The following is a 19,270-nucleotide window of genomic DNA, read 5'->3' on the forward strand; positions in this document are numbered from 1 at the left end:
TCTCCATTGCAAAAGTGGAACTAGCAGAGGAAGTAAAAGTTGAGGGGGTGGTGACAACAGTTTGCTGATGAAAGAGGCAGCATTGCATATTTGTGGTGGCTTTAAAAAGAAAAAAAGAAAAGAGAAAAAAAAAAAAAAAAACCCACAAAAATAGCTCCCAAACACAGTCCACCCCAATGTAAAAATGCAGAAGTTCAGAGGGAGCTTTATCACTTCCTGAGAAAGAACAGATGCAGTTTGGTTTCACTTACATGAACCATAGAGGCTCCTTGTGTTAGCCCGGCTGCTTTATTTTTTTTCTTTTCCTCCTTTTTTCTTCAATACTGTTTTCTGCTTAGGCAGAGGATAAAGTTGAAGCCTTTCACTCTGCTTGTGAGGAAGCTGCATCCTTGAAATGCAAGCTGGAGGAAGCCATTTCTGAGCAGCAAAAACTCAAGGATGTGAATGCAGCTTTAACAAGCACTTGCCAGTTGCTTCAGGAGAAGGTGGAAGACCAGAAAAGTGAGTAACTACTGGTACTGTGCCAGCATTCGCTCTTGCATGGGCAAATCCTTTATGGCAAGGGGGAATAGGACTGATGTGCAGGTGATCCAGTAAAATGCTCTGTGGGGGCTTTTTCTTTCTTTCTATTTTTCCTTGTCCTTTAAGAGATCTGCAAACATGACATCTGGGCTGAGGGTCAGGTGGGATCCTGATGAGTGGGTGTTGAGCTGGACCAAACCTGCAGAACCCCCTAAAAAAATCTGCAGTCCTAGAAGGAAGGGCTAGTAACTCCATGGTTGGCATGGGCGCTTCTTTACCAGAGGTGATGTTCCTGTATCTGGATAGCCCACCTTATATCTAAGAAAGCCATCCTGTACCAACGAGACCTGTTCTTTATATTCTGCGTTCTACTAGCTGCTTGTATTTGCTTTGTGGGTGTTTTGTTTGTTTATTTAATAGCTGTGTGGTACTAGGCTGTTCTCTTTAGTAGAAAGTGATCGTGTCATTGCATTGTACACATGCAACTTTTGCTACAGAGCCATGGAAACTTTGTGCTAGCTCTTGCTCACTTGCTAATATCAAGACCTAAAAGCTTGGGCAATTAAAGAGTGAATTAGTTTGATTCCAGCATTCCATCACATGTGGCTTTTTCTTTCCAAATTCTGGAGTGTGAATCACTCTTACAGGAAAAAAGTATAAATTAAATTACCTAAGCCCACTGAACATTTGGCTTTAAGCATGCACTTCCTGGGGCAATGTGAATGATGGTCAACATATATGTGTGTTTTAAACAACTCTATCTGAAATTACAATTTTTTTTTTATTTTTTTTTTGGTAGGAAAAATTACATGAGACCCTATGTCTTAACTGTTAGGCACAATTGTTATGCACTGATATGTCAGACTGGGCTTGCTGACTTCTGATCACTATTTTGGCATTGCTCATGCATGTGCGCTCGTGTTGCTTTCATGCTTGCTACTTCCTTCAAACTTTGATGTTAAATTTTTACCAAGAGATGTAACGATGGAAATAGTTTGTCATTTTCCAGCTCTGAATAGACAAACCTCTTCTGCAAAGTGAACTAGAGTAAATGAAAAGAGAGAGAACCCCAGATATGTATGATTCCAGGTAGTTTGCAGAAACCTCTTTCTCTCTGTGGATAAATAGAAGTAAATGTCTCTTTGTAGCAACTGTTAACATGCTAAGATGGGAACTGCTTCAAAGGCGATTCTGTGAATTGCTGTGTCAGGTATGATGCTTGTGTGGTGGGAGAAGGAAAGGTAGGCTTGCACAGGAGGTGTTCTGGTGGAAGGACACCTACAGCTGAGATGAACTTGCAAGTAACCTGGCAGCATCTGATTTTTTTGTTTGTTTGTTTTTTCTAATATGTACCTAACTGTGGAGGCACTCAACTCTGTGTACTGATCTGTAGGTTATTTTCCTTCTTCAGCCTGCTTGGAAAAAGTAGGCTAGAACTTACAGGTGTGGTGATGGTCTTCACTGCAAACAACTATTGGTGATCAGCCCTCTCTTCTGCAGACAGTCTTGAAAACAAATGTTTAAAATCTTGTAATAAAATATTTCTCAGCATGCAGGCACTGGAATAGGCAGTGAAATATGTGGAAATATGTTAGAAATTATATAATTCTGGAGTACTTTGCCTTGAATAAAAATACTTTCTTCAAGTTTGGAAAGGGGTGGAGGGGGAGACAATTGTGGGAGGACGTTTTTCCTCAAGCAGCTCTAGGAAAGAATGCTATAGCTCAGCATCTGAACGGCCTGGATTTAACATAGAATAACACAGTATTTATGAAGTCATACAGAAGATCCTAAAATGTATCCCAGGCTGTACAAGGGGCATCAGAGGTGCAGAATCAAAGCTCTGGACTAGCTGCATGTGAATAAAACTTGTGTTTGTGAAGAAAGGTCTGCAGAATGAAGGGCTGAAAGTAGCAAGGGGAAACAACTGCACAGTTTTCTTGATAGCTGAAAATAGTTCGATTAGAGTTCCATTTTGTTCATAATCAGTAGTAGTGTTCCATCTCTTTTTTTTTTTTTTTTTGACTTTTAAAAAAATTCTTCTATGTCTGTTTACCTGTTTACCTTAAACTATTTCTCTATTGTAACAGTGCTGTGCAGAGTTAGAATCTGACTACAGCCTGCTGCCCACATCAGCTGAGCTGGTAGAAGGGAAGGTAAGTGTGTTTGCTATGACCATTGCTGAGCCTGTTAGAATGTCATGCTACTTTTGTCCCTTTTTTTTTTTTTTTTTTTTTTTCCCTTCATGAACTGAAGAAAGTAAATAACTTTCCTTGTGAGAAACTTTGCCACAATAAACATTTGATAAAAATAATTTGAGGTATACGTTTATGTGTATTTGTACACATACAAAAGTATCTTCAGAACCTGATTGCAAAACCAGTCTCCTATTGCTTCTGAACTGTTACTGTTTTCGATAAATTGAATTTTGAGAAGGATAAGAGACTGAACGTGAGGCTATATCTTCCTATTTCTTTTCAATTTTTTTGTCCTTTAAGCAACGTTAAGTCAAATGCAGCTGCGTAAGTGTTGCTTCAGATGTTTCCCCTACCCATCTTCAAATGGAACCTCTTCAGCAGTAACAGCAAGAAGAGGTGGTGGGTTTTTTTGTGGTTTTGTGAACTGTGGACAGTTCTCCTGTCCGGCTCATCTTGCCTGGTTTGGTAGTATCTAGTTCCAGGCCTAGCTTGCATCAACATGTCTGTTGTAAATGTATAGCTGAATTATTCTACCTCTTCATAGATCTTTTCTGCCCATTAAGGATGAGAGCTTTTCTAGGCAAAAAAAAAAAAGCAACAGATACGATGTATTAGTATAACTGTTAGTACTAAATTATGCAGATGCAACTGTATATATGTGGGAGGAGTTGGTAGCATTAATAGGGCTATGAAGTTGGTGAAGGGTTTAGAGGTGAAGCTGTATGAGACAGCTGAAGTCACTTGGTTTATTTATCCTGGAGGAGACTGAGGGGAGACCTCATGGTGGCTTTGCTAAGGAGCACCGTGTTTCATACATCTCTCTCTTAACAGATGCTCTGACCTTGGAAACCTCATGCCTAAATAACTTTCCTGTGGCAGCTTCCTCACAAGGGGAGGAGGAGGGGCAGGCGCTGATCTCTTCTCTCTTCTCTCTGGTGACCAGTGACAGAACGGAGGGAATGGCAGGAAGATGTGCCAGGGGAGGTTTAGGTTGGACATTAGGAAAAGGTTCTTCACGCAAAGGGTGTTGGAGCACTGGAACAGGCTACCCAGGGAGGGGTCACGGCCCCAAACCTGACAGTGCTCAAGAAGAGACTGGACAAGGCCCTCAGACACATGGTGTGAACTGTGGGGTTGTCCTGTGCAGGGACAGGAGCTGGACTCGATGATCCTTATGAGTCCCTTCCAACTTGGGTCATTCTAATACACATTCTATGTATTCAGCATGACTGAACAACAACAGTGCTTTCTGTTTTTCAATTAGCGGTTCCATTGCTCTAAACGACTGTGGAGTGAAGGACTGACCTTGTGCACTGAACTTCCCAGGACTTTGCCCTCGGATATTTTGTACTGGAATAGCACACCTCTGCTGGGTAAGAGCTGGTTGTGTTGCCTGGTTTTCTGTCTCTTTCCTGAAATATGGGAAGAGTTGATTAATGGTATTAACCATATTAATCAACCATATTAATGGTGTTAAACGTGTTGGTAGAGTGTGGAGAATCTATTGTTGGCTTTAGCCTATTTCTGCATGTAATTTAAGAGGCTGAACTATGTTTGCAATGAAAGGCCTGAAAAGGGAGCTGTCAGCCTAACAGGACTCTCCAAAACTATTGGTATACATCATAATTCCAAGTATATTCCTGACAAGATGCTTGCCAGTCTGGATCAAGAGGGGCTTTAGTTACGTTCTTCCCATTTGTCCTATTAACTGGCACACACTGAGACAGCAGAACAATGTCCTGCTACTTTGCTACTTGAGCTGAGGTTAGTCCTGGTTTGAAAGCTCGAACAAGTAAGATAGCTACTGAAAATCAGATAATTTTATTTGTTGATTTCTCCTGCATTCATAAGATGTATGTACTTCCCTGCGACTCTTAAGCCTCACAAGCATTAAAAGCAGCTACTGACACATATACATTGCAGGGCCACAGAACTGCAGGATGCATTTGGGATTTTATAGACAAAGCATTTCTTCCAGCAGTAAGCTGGTACAAGGCAGAGTCTCTTATACAAACTACCGAATGTTCAAATCTAATTCTACATCATACTGGGGGAAATGGAAGAAGATATTGCTTGACTGCACAATACTCCTTATAAGAGCACTCTGCTGCTCTGAAAGGGCTGTTTCAACAGGCTAACTCAGTGTTCTTGCAACTTGCTGTAATATCAAGATCCAGTCAAAAATAAGGCAGGTATTCTCAGCTTGCACCAAACAAGTATTGAGACAAAAAAGATGATCTATTTCCCAGCCCTCACTGCCACACAAAACAATTCACTACAACAAAACTGACTTATGTGGAAGCTTCTATAACCTGGCTGATGAAAGATACCCATCCCCAGGCGCCGCAAACTCTCCATCTACAAAGTATGTTAAGGCCACGTAACCAAACTCTTTCATACCAGGATGGAAGCTGCATTATTATAAATCTGTATTTGGTTGGTCTGCTGCTTTGTTATTTTAGACTTAAGTAAAATATTGATGTGTGACTAAATCCAACTTTGCTAAGGAGCACCATGTTTCATACATCTCTCTCTTAACAGATGCTCTGACCTTGGAAACCTCATGCCTAAATAACTTTCCTGTGCACAGCTGTCACTGGCACAGTAGACAGAGCTCCAACAGCTGCACATTTGAAAGCTGCAATCTGGGACATGCATCTGCTTCAGATGTGACATCAGTGGGGTACAAGTAAGATGGCAAAATAACCTCTCAGGGGTGAAGGGTGGAAAACTCCATGGCATCTAGCAGGTTCCAAGGGAAATCTGTATCCCCAGCACACGCAGAGTTCAATAGCAGAGTAACTCTCATAGGAAATACTGGACACTCAGTAGATAGTTAATGTTTTTATGGGGTAACACTTTGTTCACAAAAGCAGTATTAAAGGTTTTTACTGAAACTGTTGGTTGACAGTGGTGATGTTTCCATTTTGTGCTGGAGAACTGAAGCATCATGTAGGTGTTCTTGTGTGTATTTTCAGTATTTAACTCAGAACTAACATCATTTTGTCTCTGAGGAGTCACTTTTTATTTTGCAGAGTTTAGTGCATGAGTTCTGAGGTCTTTGCTTATTAAGCTGCCTCCCTAGATCTTTAAAATAGAGATTGAACTGCCTAAGATTATGGAAGCTAGCTAACTGTTGTCAGTGAATATTTTACAAGATAAGGATGTTCCTGAAGATGCAGAGGCAGGCAGTCTGCAGAAAAAGACTCAGCCACTCTCAAAGCTTTTGCCACTGGTTTTCTGCAGAGCTGTGCAGTGTGGAGGAGGTTGGGAGAAGGACTGGTGGTGGTTCTTGCTGTTCGGGGGAGGAGGGAGGGATTTATGTTGGTGATGAATTTGTCTTTCTCTGAGAGACCAGCTGTCTGACTATACAGATAGTGGTGACTTCAGTTGTTATGTGCTTAAGGAAAATGGGCAATGTATCTCACTGTTGTTTGGGCAACATGCAAATAAAATGTGTATTGCCAGATGGAAAATATGCTCTGCTGGTAGCTATACTGATGCAGACCTTCCTGTTTCCATTACAATGATGGACTCTTCACTTACTGAGGTGAGTGCTGTTTCTGATGCCTGAGATGTGGTTTTGAATGGGCTCAAGCATTTAGTGCCTTACTTAAAGCCAGATACAGACTGAGCAGCTATAAATCAGTGCTGCTGCAAGGTGGACAGAGCTGGCACCAGTCAGCAGGGCGCTGTGACATCTTGTTCTGTGTGGGGTAGTCCCTTCAATTTGGCTACACTTCTGGAATGCTTTAGTTATAGACCCAAATGTCTTGATGTTCACGTGCATCTGAGTCATGCTTTTAGCTAGGGAGCATTTTTAAATGTGGTTTTGAGGCTTGAGACGGTGCTGTTTCTGCAGTAATACTCAGTTCTGCCAGTGAGGTCAGAGCGATTTGGCTCTTTTTATCCACCTGCAAGAAGCCACATGATGCTTTAGTAGTGAATGCTGCCTTTCTCTGTGCTTTCTCCCATGGCTACCATGTAACAGCTGCAAAATGACATCTTCACTGTATGGAAACTTGCCTTCAGCTGATGTGCTCAGATGTGCCTCACTGCTGTATTGAATCCTGCATGTACAGCTTGAGCTGTCAGTCACCTTTCTCATGGTAACAGCAAGACAAGCTGCACTTAGCACACCTGCCTGTGCTCCAATAGTCACTATGAAATCTAGACCTCAGCCCTACCACACAGGGCTTCTTATTAGTTTTACTAATTGGTGTTGGTGGTGATGATGAGTGAATATTGGTCAGCAGTTTCTGTGAACCTGAATATAACCTTTGCAAGACTAATAAGCAGGCAACCTCAGACGTGTCCTGGCTGGTGTGTGGTACCTGCAAGTGCAGCAGGGATCCGCTTGTAGCGGCAAATAGGGGCAGAAAGTGCAGTGAGGCTAAAGAAAAGTAAGAGTGATGGGCACTGCCTGTGGTTTCAGCACGCTGCTTGCGGTAGCGCAGGTGAGGAACTCCCTGCTTGTGCTGCTACTACTTAAGCCACCTTCAAGAGGACAATCTCAAGGGGTCTTGCTTTATCCAGTCCTTCTGAAAAGTCACAGCCCTGCAAAGTCTTTTGAAATGCCCATGCTTTGTTGCTCTGGAGCTCTCTGTAAGTATAGCTGGGCTCAGAAATGCCATTTTCCACTTTTGCCTTTATAGATAAACATTCTGTGTGAATATTCTAGAAGAGTGAAATTAAAATGTCAAAGCTTGCCCCAGAGAAAAAGCAAATGGGCTGTGTCCAGTTCTGAAAACTATGATGTGCAGCAAAATTTGAATATCCTTGTTTAACAGAAAAGGTCTCCCTAGATGTGTGGAGTTGTTATTATTATTATTTATTATTAATTATTACACTGTGGTTGCAGATGTGTTTGAGCAGATTGAGACCTTCAGCATATAACTCACTCAAGTTATTTTGTCAAATCATTGTCACTGGAGGAGTTGAGAGGCTATTTAATGAAGAAACTCTTGTGAGAGCTGGATGAAACTTGGGCGTTTTATACCTGTTTCGATTTATAAATGTGAAAGTCTTATCATAGTCTAAAAACCAGATGATAGGCCCTCCACATATTAGTGCTTGTTTGGGAATTTATACAAGACTGTGTCCAGAACTTGTCTGCTGTGACAGAAACTTGGATGATTATGCTAATCAAAGGGATGAAGGGGAGAAAAAGTATGATTAGAGTAGTGCTACAGGATCTTCTTTAACACAATCCTTTTATTAGGAAGAATGATTCTCTAATGCCCTGTACAAATACATTGTGTTAAGAAATCTAGAATGTGGGGGTTTCTTGTTGTTGCTTTTTTTTCTAAGTGTACCCTGTGCAATCCATTTGAACTCATAATCCGAATAGTCAGTATGTGGTTTAAAAAACTGAATTGAGGGGTTTCCTTCATTGCAAACAGAAACCATTGACCCTGTGATTACCTGGGGAGGGAGAGCACATGTAGAATAATGAAATGCTTTATTCAGTTCCAGGTGATGCAAAGGTGGGTTGGTTGGTTTGGGTGGGGGGGGTGTGTGTGTATTTGTTTTGAAAGCTCTTTCAATTTCTTTTTTTTCCCCTTAAACATGCTGCTCATTTTCACCTTCTCCATCCCAAATACTCCTGTAGACCTGTGCAGTGCTGTACTTCCTTCAGCTTAATAGAGAATTCAAATAAGAACAAAAATAGCCTGGATTTGCATTAGGGGAAACATCCAGCTGGCTGGGGCCAGGCTCTGTGAATGCAGTAATGCAGCTGTGGTGGATAGAGGATGGAGAGGACAGAGAGGCACTTGCTGATGGTGGGACCAGTCAGTTGCTGTCACAAGTGACCGGGGCACTTTGGTCACCTGTTTTTCACCTTCACTGGGTTTTCTGGATCCTCTGAGAATGTTTGAATGGGAAGGGGAGACACCAGAACATAGATAATCACTTGCTGATATGGTTTTTCTGTTGCATGTCACCACCACCAGCCCCACCCTGCCCCCAGCCCTGACTTCAGTAGTGCTCTTGGACACTTGATATGTAAGGAGCTGCCCAAAGCTGGCTGGCCTCGCATCTTTTCTGCTTGGGGAGAGTTTTGGGGTTGTGTGTGTTTGTTTTTCTCCCTGTTCAGCACTTCTCTTCAGCGGTGGTGAAGTTCATCACAAGTCATTACTGCCCTAACTCCTTAAACCCTTGTTTCACCCTGGATTTTCACTCATAAATAGAGACCTATCTATAAATTGGATACGCAAGCTGGAGTTTTCCAGGGTGAAAGGAGGAAGAGGGTCATTTCCCATTCAGTATCTCCCTTACCATACTAGAAGGGTTAAGAGGATGTTGTTTTTGTGTGTGATGTTGATAAGACTTGGGTCCAGAACCGCATTATAGTGGTTAAAGGAACATGAGCAAAACTACGTAGTAGCCCTTAACTGCTCAATTCCTCTCTGCTGTTTGCATACAAAGGAGGAGGCCTGAAGCTTTCTGAGGCAGCTAGGCAATTGTTACATGTAATATTGAAAACTGACATCATTCAAAGCCAGACACTACAATATGCAACACTACAAGTTTTTTGCATTCTGAATCATCTGCTCGGTTGAGCTGTTAATAGTAACGTTTTTATTTACCGAAACGACTCTACCATCTATAGCTGGGTGAAGCTCTGTGCACCTCACTTGTGGGGTCTGAGGTCAAGACCTTGAAAATGGATATATTTTGATGCACAGCACTAAGATAGAACAGTGGTGTGGTAACATGTATGTTGGTCATTTGAAAACATGAGTTAGAAGCAAAACATGAAGTTGGGAACCAAAATAAATCTCTAAGTATGATATTCCTGAGAAGATTTCTGTGGAAACATAGTTATTGCTCCTTATGGTGATAATATACTGTATGTGGCTTTAAACTAGCAGATCAATCTGCATACTTACCATCTAGTTCTTCACTGCTGAAATAATTTAGGTACAGTTGGGTGAATTATTAAACTTTTGACATACAAATTTACTACTTGCATGGCAACCCTTTCTCTGCCACTAACTCTTCTCTCTTTCCATTAAGACTGTCTGCGCAGAGACAACACTACCAGCCAGTCTGATCCCATCCAGGTCAGGTTTTGTACAAGCTTTTAAAAGCCCTTATCAAAATAGTGTACTATGGATGAACGAGTATCTGAAAGAACTGTTGTTTTGGCAGTGATCACTTAACTTCACCCCAAGAAGGCCTTCCATCCTCTTTGGAAAGCACTGCGCCACTAACGGGTAAGCCTTTAATTTGGGGCACAGACAGGTGAATCTTTTTTGTGCTGATAAGCCTTGGGAATAGGTATGCTCTAGTCAGTGCATTTACTGAACAGTAAGAGCTCTGTCTTTTGTTGCCTGACATTATAGGCTGCCTTGCTATGGAGGAAAAATCACCCAAGTGCCCACGTGAAAAAGAGGAAGATGTGGCGACTTCTGTAACAATGGAGAAAAACAATGATAAGGATCCAGCTGCTCCTGTGTCAGGTACAGTAACCGCTGCAGCGCTCTGGCACTCACGCAAGTGAGGAAACGGCTTGTTTCCAGCACAGCTTTGAAGTGAGGAAGCTGAGTAAGAAAAATAACTTGTGAATTTATGTTTTTGCAAATATTTTCACCTGCAAGTGCTCACAGCCCTCCCTGAAGCTGGGAGCAGGAATAAGGCTTTACCTACTTACAGGTGGCCAGTGACTTACAGCACTCCAAGAAGTAAACATGAAGTGACTTAGTGAAATCTTGACACTTGCTCAGCTGGCAGAACATCGTGTGGGCACTAAATCCCAGGCAATTGTGGGAGGAGAGAGAATGTTTTCATGTTTTTAAAAAGTTTGGTGACACATGGTTAGACTAAATAACGCTTGCTTGTCTTTCAAAACTGATGGCTGGTACACAAGATGCTGGAATGGGTCAAAAAGAGAGATGAGGATAGAGGCCTTTGTGCATGGTTCTGTCTTTCACTATGGTCATTAACATCCAGAAGAATTATTCTTACCGGATCTGATGGTGTACTTTTGCTTAAAAAACTAAAAGCAAAACAAAACTGGAGTACCTGTGCCCAGTGTATTTAAGCTATTAAAAAAAAGTTATCTGAATAAGCAGCACAGGATGTGGTGCTTCTTTGTAACTGTTTTTAACCTTTACCTAAACATAAGACTTTGTCGTCACTTCTTGATTGGTTTTGTTTCTTTCTTTAGCACGATCTTCCTGACACCTAATTCAGTCCCCTCGCTTAAATATATTTTCTTTCTACTAATTTGCCTCTGCAGTTAGTTTTCATATGTGGTCTAGGTGCCTTTGGCAAGGAGGAAACAGACATGCAAAACAGATATGCAAAACAGATGAAGTCCAAACAGCTTTAAAATCTGAGATCCTACTGCCTGTTGTACATCTCTGAATAGAAAGTGTTTCTAGTATTGGAATGGAGACATTAATGAGTCTCCACTTCTGGTCTTTGCTAGTATCACACAATGGCCTCCAAGGGTGCTTGGGAGTCAGGTTAGATATGCAGCACCCCTGCAAAAATCAGCAGGGATGAAAGGGAGAGCTAAGCAGAAGTTGTTGTTAATGTGAAGGATGAAGAGAGAAGGCGCTTCAGTTCTGAAGCTCATTTTTCCGTTTCTTTGGTTTGCCTCTTTGTGGGGGTGTGTGACTGTATAAACAGCCAAAAAAAAAAAAGGTACCAGTTCTGAAAAGGTATAAATAGCTGCCATAACCATTGCTACACAAGAAACTAGTACGAGGGACTTTCTTCAGTTTCTTAAATATTTTCCTTTCTAAATCTTTTTAATAGCTGTCTTTCTGGAGGTTATTTTTGTCAGCTTTAAAGCATTTCTAAATTGCAGCATTTGAAAGTTTGCATGGCATTTGAGCTGGCATCATCAGTTCCTGATCTTACCAGTTCATTATCACTTATATTCTGGCAAAGAGAGTTCTTTTGTTGGCTCTAGCACACCCTGGTAGTTTATTTCTTGGGTGCAAAGGACAGTCCAAGTGTCAGACTATGATTGAAGCTTGTGGATACCTGAAATACCACAACCGTGTGCATTCCCACAACCTGGTTATGTCAAGCTCTTCTGTAAGAGCAGTTGAAGTAGCATCTATTCCTTCATCTTGTATTCTGTAACATGAAAGAAGATAATTATTTAATGCTCACATCATTTCACCTCTTTATGCCTGTTAGGTTTTTGGTTGGGTCGTTTTGTTGTTGTTTTTGGTTTTGTTTGTATTTAACATATTCCTATGCTTATAGAATTCCAAATAAAAAATAATTATAAACTGTCTCCTTAAACAGCAAACAACCAACCCCATGGTGGTAGTAAAATAATGAAATTCATGTATTGAAGGGAATATTACTGCAACTCTTTCAGCTTTAACTAGAGCAACTACAATCACGAGTAATAATCTTGCTTGTTGACATGTAACACTTACTGGCTTTTTTTTTTTCAAGCCAAATGTAATCATCATACCACTTTTTACATGTTTGTAGTGTTGTTTGCTTCTGCCTCTCCTTCTTAGTGCCTTCTCCTGGCATTTATTGCAATTTCTTTTAACCCTGTTGGTCCATGGCTAATACGCTGGGTGTCGGAGGCTTGCTCTGTTTTTATACTTATGTTTGTTTTCTGGAATGTTTCTCCCCAGAGGCAGATCCAGCTGAGAAGAAAGTCTGCCCTGGGATGGAAGAACACAAAACTGCATTTCAAAATGTTTTAAAGCAAGACCCGGTAAGAGTCTTAGTGACAGGGGAACAGAGTTGGTTTGGCTGAGAAGCTACAAAGAAAAACTGCAGGAGAGAGGGGACGGGCCCTTCCAGTGGTGTTGTGGCTGCTCCTTTGCTATGACTACTCTCTGATATGCCTTTAGCAGGTGGGCCAGGAAAAGAAACATAACGAAGGGCAGAGTGAGGAAGCACCAGCTGTTGTTCCCAGTAGGAAAGGTAAGAGGTTTTTGCTGAACACGTACATGTAACTCACTGGAGCCTTGGTCATTTGTGTAAGAACTGTGTGAAGAGGTGCAGAGCTGCCTGCCCCACATCAAATTCTGAGGGTGTCTTGTTTTTAAGGAATAGTAGCTCCATTTACAGATCAAAACGGATTAGCACTGGAGAGAGGGAAGATGTTACCAGGCAAAACCTGCTTCTCTGCTTTCTATAGATACTGAACTAACCAGCTCCACCTTCCTCTAGACAGGAGGTAAAATTTCTTGGGAGTTGCAAAGGAGCTGGTATATTTGAAACAAGTTCTGGCATGCCTGCCCACTCCAAAGATTTCTGAAGCAGCATCCTCTATGCTCGGGGCTTTGGGTAAATGTGATATGGATAAGCAGGGTGATGTTTCTACTGAACTGTGCTGAGCCGCCTCCGCTCTTCTAATCACCTCACCTTTTGCCTTTGGAGTTCACTAAAAGTTAATGATGGGTAGTAAATCATGTAACATCCTGAACCTACAGGCTAGGAAGTTAAACCAAAAGCTATAATTAACCGTTGTTACATTAATTAAATGCCACTTGAAGCCAACTAAACAACTGAATTTTGGGGCTTTGTACAAGTGACAGTGCTCTGCTATCTCACCAACACTAATACTCTGAGGCATACAAATTGTTCTTATTGGCAAAAGCTTAACACTGGAAAGCTTTAATCGTGGCTTCTGTTGGTGCTTCAAAGACTTCCACAAGCTGTTTTTGGGAGGCTGTTTTTCATTTTTGTTTGAGAACATTTTTCTCGCTTCACAGGGAGTTCACCCACTGCAGGTGGCATTAAAGGAGATAAATCAAAGCCAAATGAGCCGTAAGTGTGTTGACTTTCAATGATCACCTGCAGGTATGAATTTAAATCTGCAGTCTGTTACATGGTTGCTTCTTCTTATCCTACAGTGACTCTCCAAATGAGAAAGAAGTGGAGGTAAGCATTGACTGCTTGTGGTATCCTTAAGTATCTCAGACAACAGAAAGATCTTGTAGATAAGCCCTGATTGTTATCTAGTCCTATATAAAAGAATGATGCTGGGTTGCTCAAACTGGGTATATTTCTATAAGTTGGCTTCTGAAATCTGTCTTTCCTATCCCAGTGGAAATTTTTGAATGGATGGGATGGGGAAAGTTGGCGGTCTGTAAAACCAAACAGAAGACTTATCATTACTAAAACACTTGTTTGCAAGCATGAAAGAGCATAGCTGTGACCTCCTCCCAGGCAGAATGTGCTGCTTTAAGATGGTCTTGTCAAAAGGCACAGATGGCACACTGTGTGCTTCCAAGATAACACCTATTCTGGTTACAGATTATTTTCCTCATCGCTACAGATGGGAAAATTGGCTTTGAGGAAGTGGGCTGTGTTTGCTTTCTCTTCTGTATCTCGCATGTAACTGTGTTCATGGAGTATAGTCCCAAATGTCATGTTAGCATCTAAATCTTTAAAAACTTCTGCATCACTTGGGTTATTCTGAAATCTTTTCCTCTTCCACAACAGGCTGAATTTCTGAGGTTGTCTTTAGGTTTTAAATGTGACTTGTTCACCTTGGACAAGAGAGTGAGGCTTGAAGAAAGGTCTCGAGACTTGGCTGAAGAAAATCTGAAAAAGGAGATCACAAATGCTCTGAAGATGTTAGAGGTTAGTGCTGGCCAAGGCTGGTAGGGTGGATGGGATGAGCTGTTGTGAAAGCATCTCTCTTAATATGGATTTTCTTGGGTTTTGTGTAAGAGAAATACATTTTAACTAAATCTGAACAAAATGCTTACTTGAGGGACTTGGTATTTGAGGGATAGCCTTCATCTGGGTGTGTTGTGTGCTCAGACAATGAGTAGTTTTTCTGTTGCACAGGTGTTGGGCAAGAAGCCTTGTGTCCAGCTGCCTCTATGCTCAGTAAGCTGCAATCTCTACCCACTAGAGGTCTGCACGAAGTTATGCTGATCTAGGATGTTGGATGCTGATCTTGTGACTGTGTGGGCCTGGACACAAACTGCTCAGGGTCATCAGATGGGTTCACTCCTCTTTTGCCACTAACAGCTCACACTGTTTTTTCTTACCAATATGCCTCTTAGGCTTTAGTTCCTTTGTGTGAAGAAGATAACCAAGCGCAGGAGATCATTAAGAAGCTGCAGAAAAGCTTGCAGTTCCTTGGCCAGTATGCAGCCCGAGTTGCCAGTAGAGCAGAGATGTTGGGAGCTATTAATCAGGTAACAGTTTCCATATAAATGTGTTTTGTACCAAGTTGAAAGCTTCTAAATTTAAAAGGGATGTCCATGTCTCTTTGCTGGCCTTCTGATTTCAGAATTAGATTTGGGAATCTTCTGTATGTAATGCAGACTGACCAGTACAGCCTAGTCCTGGCTTTCTCTTCTCTGTTTGTGGTGTTATAAGAGATCCCAGGCACTGTGAGAGTAGCTATATTGCCCTAACATTGCAGAAAAACACAGAACATATTAAAAAAAGGGGACCAAAATAAAAAAAATGCATCAGAGGGACGTGTACAGTAGAGACCACAAGGATGTAATATGGTAACAATAGTCTTGATGCTTTAATGGTAATTATGTGCCTTATGGAAAGTGCTGCTAATAAGCTAAATCTATGGAAATATAAAAATACCCACTTAAATGTTATGCGTCATTGTGTATAATGACAGCATGAAAATATGACCTGGCAATACGAGCAAATGCCTGGTGGCAGCTGAGACTGTAGAGCAGAGGAGATGAGGACTCTGAAATGAAGGCTGTTTGAAGATAACCATCGGAGAAACGAGACCTGTGTAACTTGGCATGTGTTGGGAGATGGGTTGCACTGAAACTCTGAAAGGGTGGAGAAAAATGAGAGGATGTTGCATCACAGTGACACAAGATGAGAGTAGATGGTTAAGTCTTAAACTCTAAATAAACATGATGGGATTCCTCAAAGAGCTGCTGCTTTTCTCTTATGCTGTTGCACTTGCCCTGTTAGGAGAGTCGTGTCAGCAAGGCTGTGGAAGTAATGATTCAGCATGTGGAAAACCTGAAGCGCATGTATGCAAAAGAACATGCAGAACTTGAGGAGCTGAAACAGGTCCTGCTCCAAAATGAGAGATCTTTTAGTTCTCTTGGAGATCGAGGTAAAACTGCTTTGTCTGTCTTCTTTTTAGCACCTGTCAGATAAACTCTTATCGAATTGAAGCTTAACATATTAGGTAGAGAGGTTATATGACTGTCTTATCTACTTTCCTAAAAAAGAGGGGAAAATACCAATTTACTAACAATATTAGAAACAACTCTCTGAAACTAAATTTGTATGTAAATTGTGATGAATCAACAGAGGCTTCCTGCTCTTTTCTAAATATGAATTATAGACTCCTGAAGTGCAGGTGCTCTGAATTTCCCCCTCTAAGCAGATGGTACAGAGGTCAGGTTTTCAGACGATGCTGTGTACTTGTGGCTTTGCCAGAAAAGGATTAAATTCTGCTGAAAAAAATAGCGTATTTTAAAAACAGAAGGGGCAGTCTTGCACACTAGTAAAACCCTCACAGGAGCCTTCTGAATCACAGGCAGTTCCTTCCTGGCTGTAAAAGATTGTCCTGTAAGAGGACACTGCCTTGATAATAGAAGAGCACGTTTAGTGATAGCAATAGAAATTGATGCTTGTAGAGGGTGTATAATGCACAAATATTATGAACTTATCTAATGAAACTGAAAGCTTTTTTCCTGAAATATCTTCTCCTGAGGATACTCTGATATGCTCTTTGCTTAAACAGGTAGTGCAAAAAGTCAAATCTTTAGTTGCAAATGAAGCTCACTGCATTCCTGTAAGCATTTCTGATGTTTGATCTCTTTACAGATGAATCTATGAATAAAAAGCTATCAAATTCTTTTAACTTCAAGGTAATGGCATTCACAGCTTAACATTAAATTTCAAGTGTGTGTGTGTGTGTCTATTTTCTTTGCCTTGTCATGCACTGATGACCTGCTACATGCTTGGCTTGACTTTGGTGGTTTTCTGTCTCAAAGATGGGCCGATGTCATCAAACACAAGGATATATATTTCCAGTCACCCCCACCAACCCAAGGGAACTGCATGTGGTCTCACTCAAAAGATGAAACGTTCACAGAAGCTAAAATATCTCTGCTGTCATGCTGTGGTTAAGAAATATTGTTCATGTATGGTTCTGTCGTTGAGGCTACAGAACAAGGGTTTAGCACAGAGAGATGATAAAAATAGATGGGAACAATTCACATTGACTGTAGGAATTCCTGTGAACACCACTAGAATTTAGATGTCTTTGATTTTTGTTGTTGTTTTTTTTTCTTCTGGAAGTTGTGTAGCCAGCCTCATTTTAGATGCTTGGGTGGGAGGGAAGCAGTTAATATGGAAAGCTGTTGCCTGTAAGGACATGGTTTGGGCTGTGCTTATGGCTTGACTCTTCTTTGTGTGTCACTTCAGGTGAAGTATCATTTATTTATACAGTTTGTATAAAAACAGGTGGTATTTTATGCAATCAGTGAGTAGTCCAGTCATTCCTTGGTAGAGTCAGTAATGCCTTTTATTTGCATAGCCATCATCATCCCTTCGAAGAGTTAGCATTGCAACGCTGCCCAGGAGCACTGGAAATGCAGGCACTGGGTTGCCACTGGTAAGTGGGGGTTCCCAGGTGGTGAGGGCTTCACCTTCTCAAAACTGGCCTGGGATGAAGTGAGGAAAATGCTGGTGCATTAAGCATGTCAAACCATTTCTCTAGGCCCAGCTCCATGAACCTGATGGTGATGAACGCAGTGATAAATTCAACAGGAGATCAAGCAGTTGGTAAAGTTACTTGGGCTTGTCTTTGAATAGGGTCAAATATTTGGCAGCTCTAACTGTGCCTGCATTAAGCAGGTTGTGGAGCATCTTGAGGTCTAATAACGTCTAGGAAAAACCTTTCATATTAGTTTTACATGCTCCAATAGATAAACAAGCCTTCATGACTACTACTGCTCTTTTTTTAATTAAAGATTGAATGTTTTTAAAAAATTACCTCTGTTTTCTTGCTTTAGAACTAAAAGATGAAATTCAGGCAGCTGCCATTGATGGATCTGTGTTTTGTTTATTTTCTTTTGTTTTTTTTTAATAATCCTAATTTCAGGCAACTGATTTTGAAACTTGTCTGAGGCCTACCCAAATGAGTAGCCTGCTGCTGAATTTCTAGTTTCCTGTTATAAATCTGATGGGGAAATTAAGGCATGTCTTTACAACATGACAGGGGGCGACTGGGAGCAAAGCAAAATGAGAAGCGTCCTTCACTACAGCGGTTCGTTAGCACGTATGCCTGGGCAGACTATGAAGATAAACATGCTGAAGCAAAGTAAGTTCAACAGCAACCTCAGAATTCTGAGGTGTGTGTGCAGGATTGACTGGTTTGTTTTTTTAATGAACTTTTAATTGGGCACCACCTGATCAGGGCTATTAAGTCAAGCTACTGTGAGCTCTGTCAAACTGATGGAAAAGCTTTGGAACTCTTGATGCTTGCTTACAGAAATGAGCAGTCAGAATCACCTGCTGAAGTACAAGAAGAACCATCAAGGAAGGAAAGTATCTCTGAAAAAGGAAAATATTCATCAAAATGGAACCTAAAGTCAGCGTACGTTTTCTCATGTTGTTGTGGGGTAAAGCAACATTTAGGGGGGTGAACATGGGAAAAGCAAAGCTGTAGCTTTGGTTTGGTAGTTAATGCTGACTTCTTACACAAAGCAATTGGGAATGGATAATCTTGGGGGCTGAAGACTCATCCCACCAGGAATTCATTACTAATACTAAAAAAGTTATGTATGATCCCACCTCTACTGGTTAACCTGTGACAGCTGTTACAGCTGGGCTACTAGGTCATGCCAACCTTTGCCCCTGTAAACATGATCAAGGATTTGAGGCCTGTGCAAAACTTAGCAGCAGCTTTGGCACATGCTGAGATGTGTAGTTGTTGAGAGTAACTCCAGAGTATTTGAGCTAATTTCTCTGGATAACTCAAGCCAAGGAAAAGCGAGTGCTGTCATTTCCAAACATGTATCCCTTGGAAAGCTCTGTTGTGTCTCTGTAGAGAAACTGCTCATTCCAAATGGGTCTCCTACACTAAGCCTCCACCGTGAGCATTCCTGATCAAGGGGGAGACAAGACAGTTAAGCGAGTGTGTAAAACTAGGAAGACTGCAAGGAATAAAAGTTTATCTCTATAGTTTGATAAAGGATAGAGGTACCCAATGACATGAGAGGTCTAGGATTTTGATAGTGTGTGATGGTAAGACTTTTTCCTAACCTCGAGGAAGGCACCAAAGCCTTAGAAAACAAGAAAAACAAGGTCAGTACCTCTCAGTGCTTTCAGAAACAAGGTGGGGTCATGGGTCAGGTCACTCACCTAAACAGCTTATATGAGAACTTGCTTACTGAAGCTTGCATTTTAAACCCAGAACATAACTTACCACTCTACAGAGCTCCCAGTGCAGTAACAACCTTGTCACTTTTGATGGCTGAGAATCTAAGTTTGTGGTGTCTAGTTTGCTTTAGGGGTTTCAGGAGTTGGGGAGTGGGGTGAGAGGAGGGCTTCCAAGTTTTGAAGAAAAACTGAACTGATCCCATAATTCCTCTGTGCAG

At 41.3% G+C, this 19,270-nt stretch overlaps 1 protein-coding gene across 3 annotated transcripts in view; it reads left to right on the forward strand.

The window, feature by feature from the left end:
• The window catches only part of IRAG2 (inositol 1,4,5-triphosphate receptor associated 2), a 38,745-nt gene that overhangs the window by 18,769 nt on the left and 706 nt on the right, over positions 1-19,270 (forward strand). Inside the window, exons 18-38 of one of the 3 annotated variants that reach the window (XM_065032310.1) lie at positions 339-501; positions 1,671-1,732; positions 2,613-2,678; positions 3,985-4,093; positions 5,262-5,409; positions 6,189-6,270; positions 9,741-9,787; positions 9,876-9,940; positions 10,070-10,186; positions 12,338-12,420; positions 12,560-12,632; positions 13,427-13,481; positions 13,568-13,595; positions 14,160-14,300; positions 14,732-14,866; positions 15,624-15,771; positions 16,491-16,534; positions 17,206-17,283; positions 17,389-17,453; positions 17,890-17,991; positions 18,163-18,267. In XM_065032310.1, coding sequence (XP_064888382.1) covers positions 339-501; positions 1,671-1,732; positions 2,613-2,678; positions 3,985-4,093; positions 5,262-5,409; positions 6,189-6,270; positions 9,741-9,787; positions 9,876-9,940; positions 10,070-10,186; positions 12,338-12,420; positions 12,560-12,632; positions 13,427-13,481; positions 13,568-13,595; positions 14,160-14,300; positions 14,732-14,866; positions 15,624-15,771; positions 16,491-16,534; positions 17,206-17,283; positions 17,389-17,453; positions 17,890-17,991; positions 18,163-18,267 — 1,916 coding nt within the window. Of the gene's footprint in view, positions 1-338; positions 502-1,670; positions 1,733-2,612; positions 2,679-3,984; positions 4,094-5,261; positions 5,410-6,041; positions 6,271-9,740; positions 9,788-9,875; positions 9,941-10,069; positions 10,187-12,337; positions 12,421-12,559; positions 12,633-13,426; positions 13,482-13,567; positions 13,596-14,159; positions 14,301-14,731; positions 14,867-15,623; positions 15,772-16,490; positions 16,535-17,205; positions 17,284-17,388; positions 17,454-17,889; positions 17,992-18,162; positions 18,268-19,270 lie in introns of those variants that run through there. The other 2 variants (XM_065032297.1, XM_065032304.1) reach the window with 2 other exon arrangements.

This window comes from Columba livia, chromosome 1 (genome assembly GCF_036013475.1).
Source record: "Columba livia isolate bColLiv1 breed racing homer chromosome 1, bColLiv1.pat.W.v2, whole genome shotgun sequence".
Lineage (NCBI taxonomy): Eukaryota > Metazoa > Chordata > Aves > Columbiformes > Columbidae > Columba > Columba livia.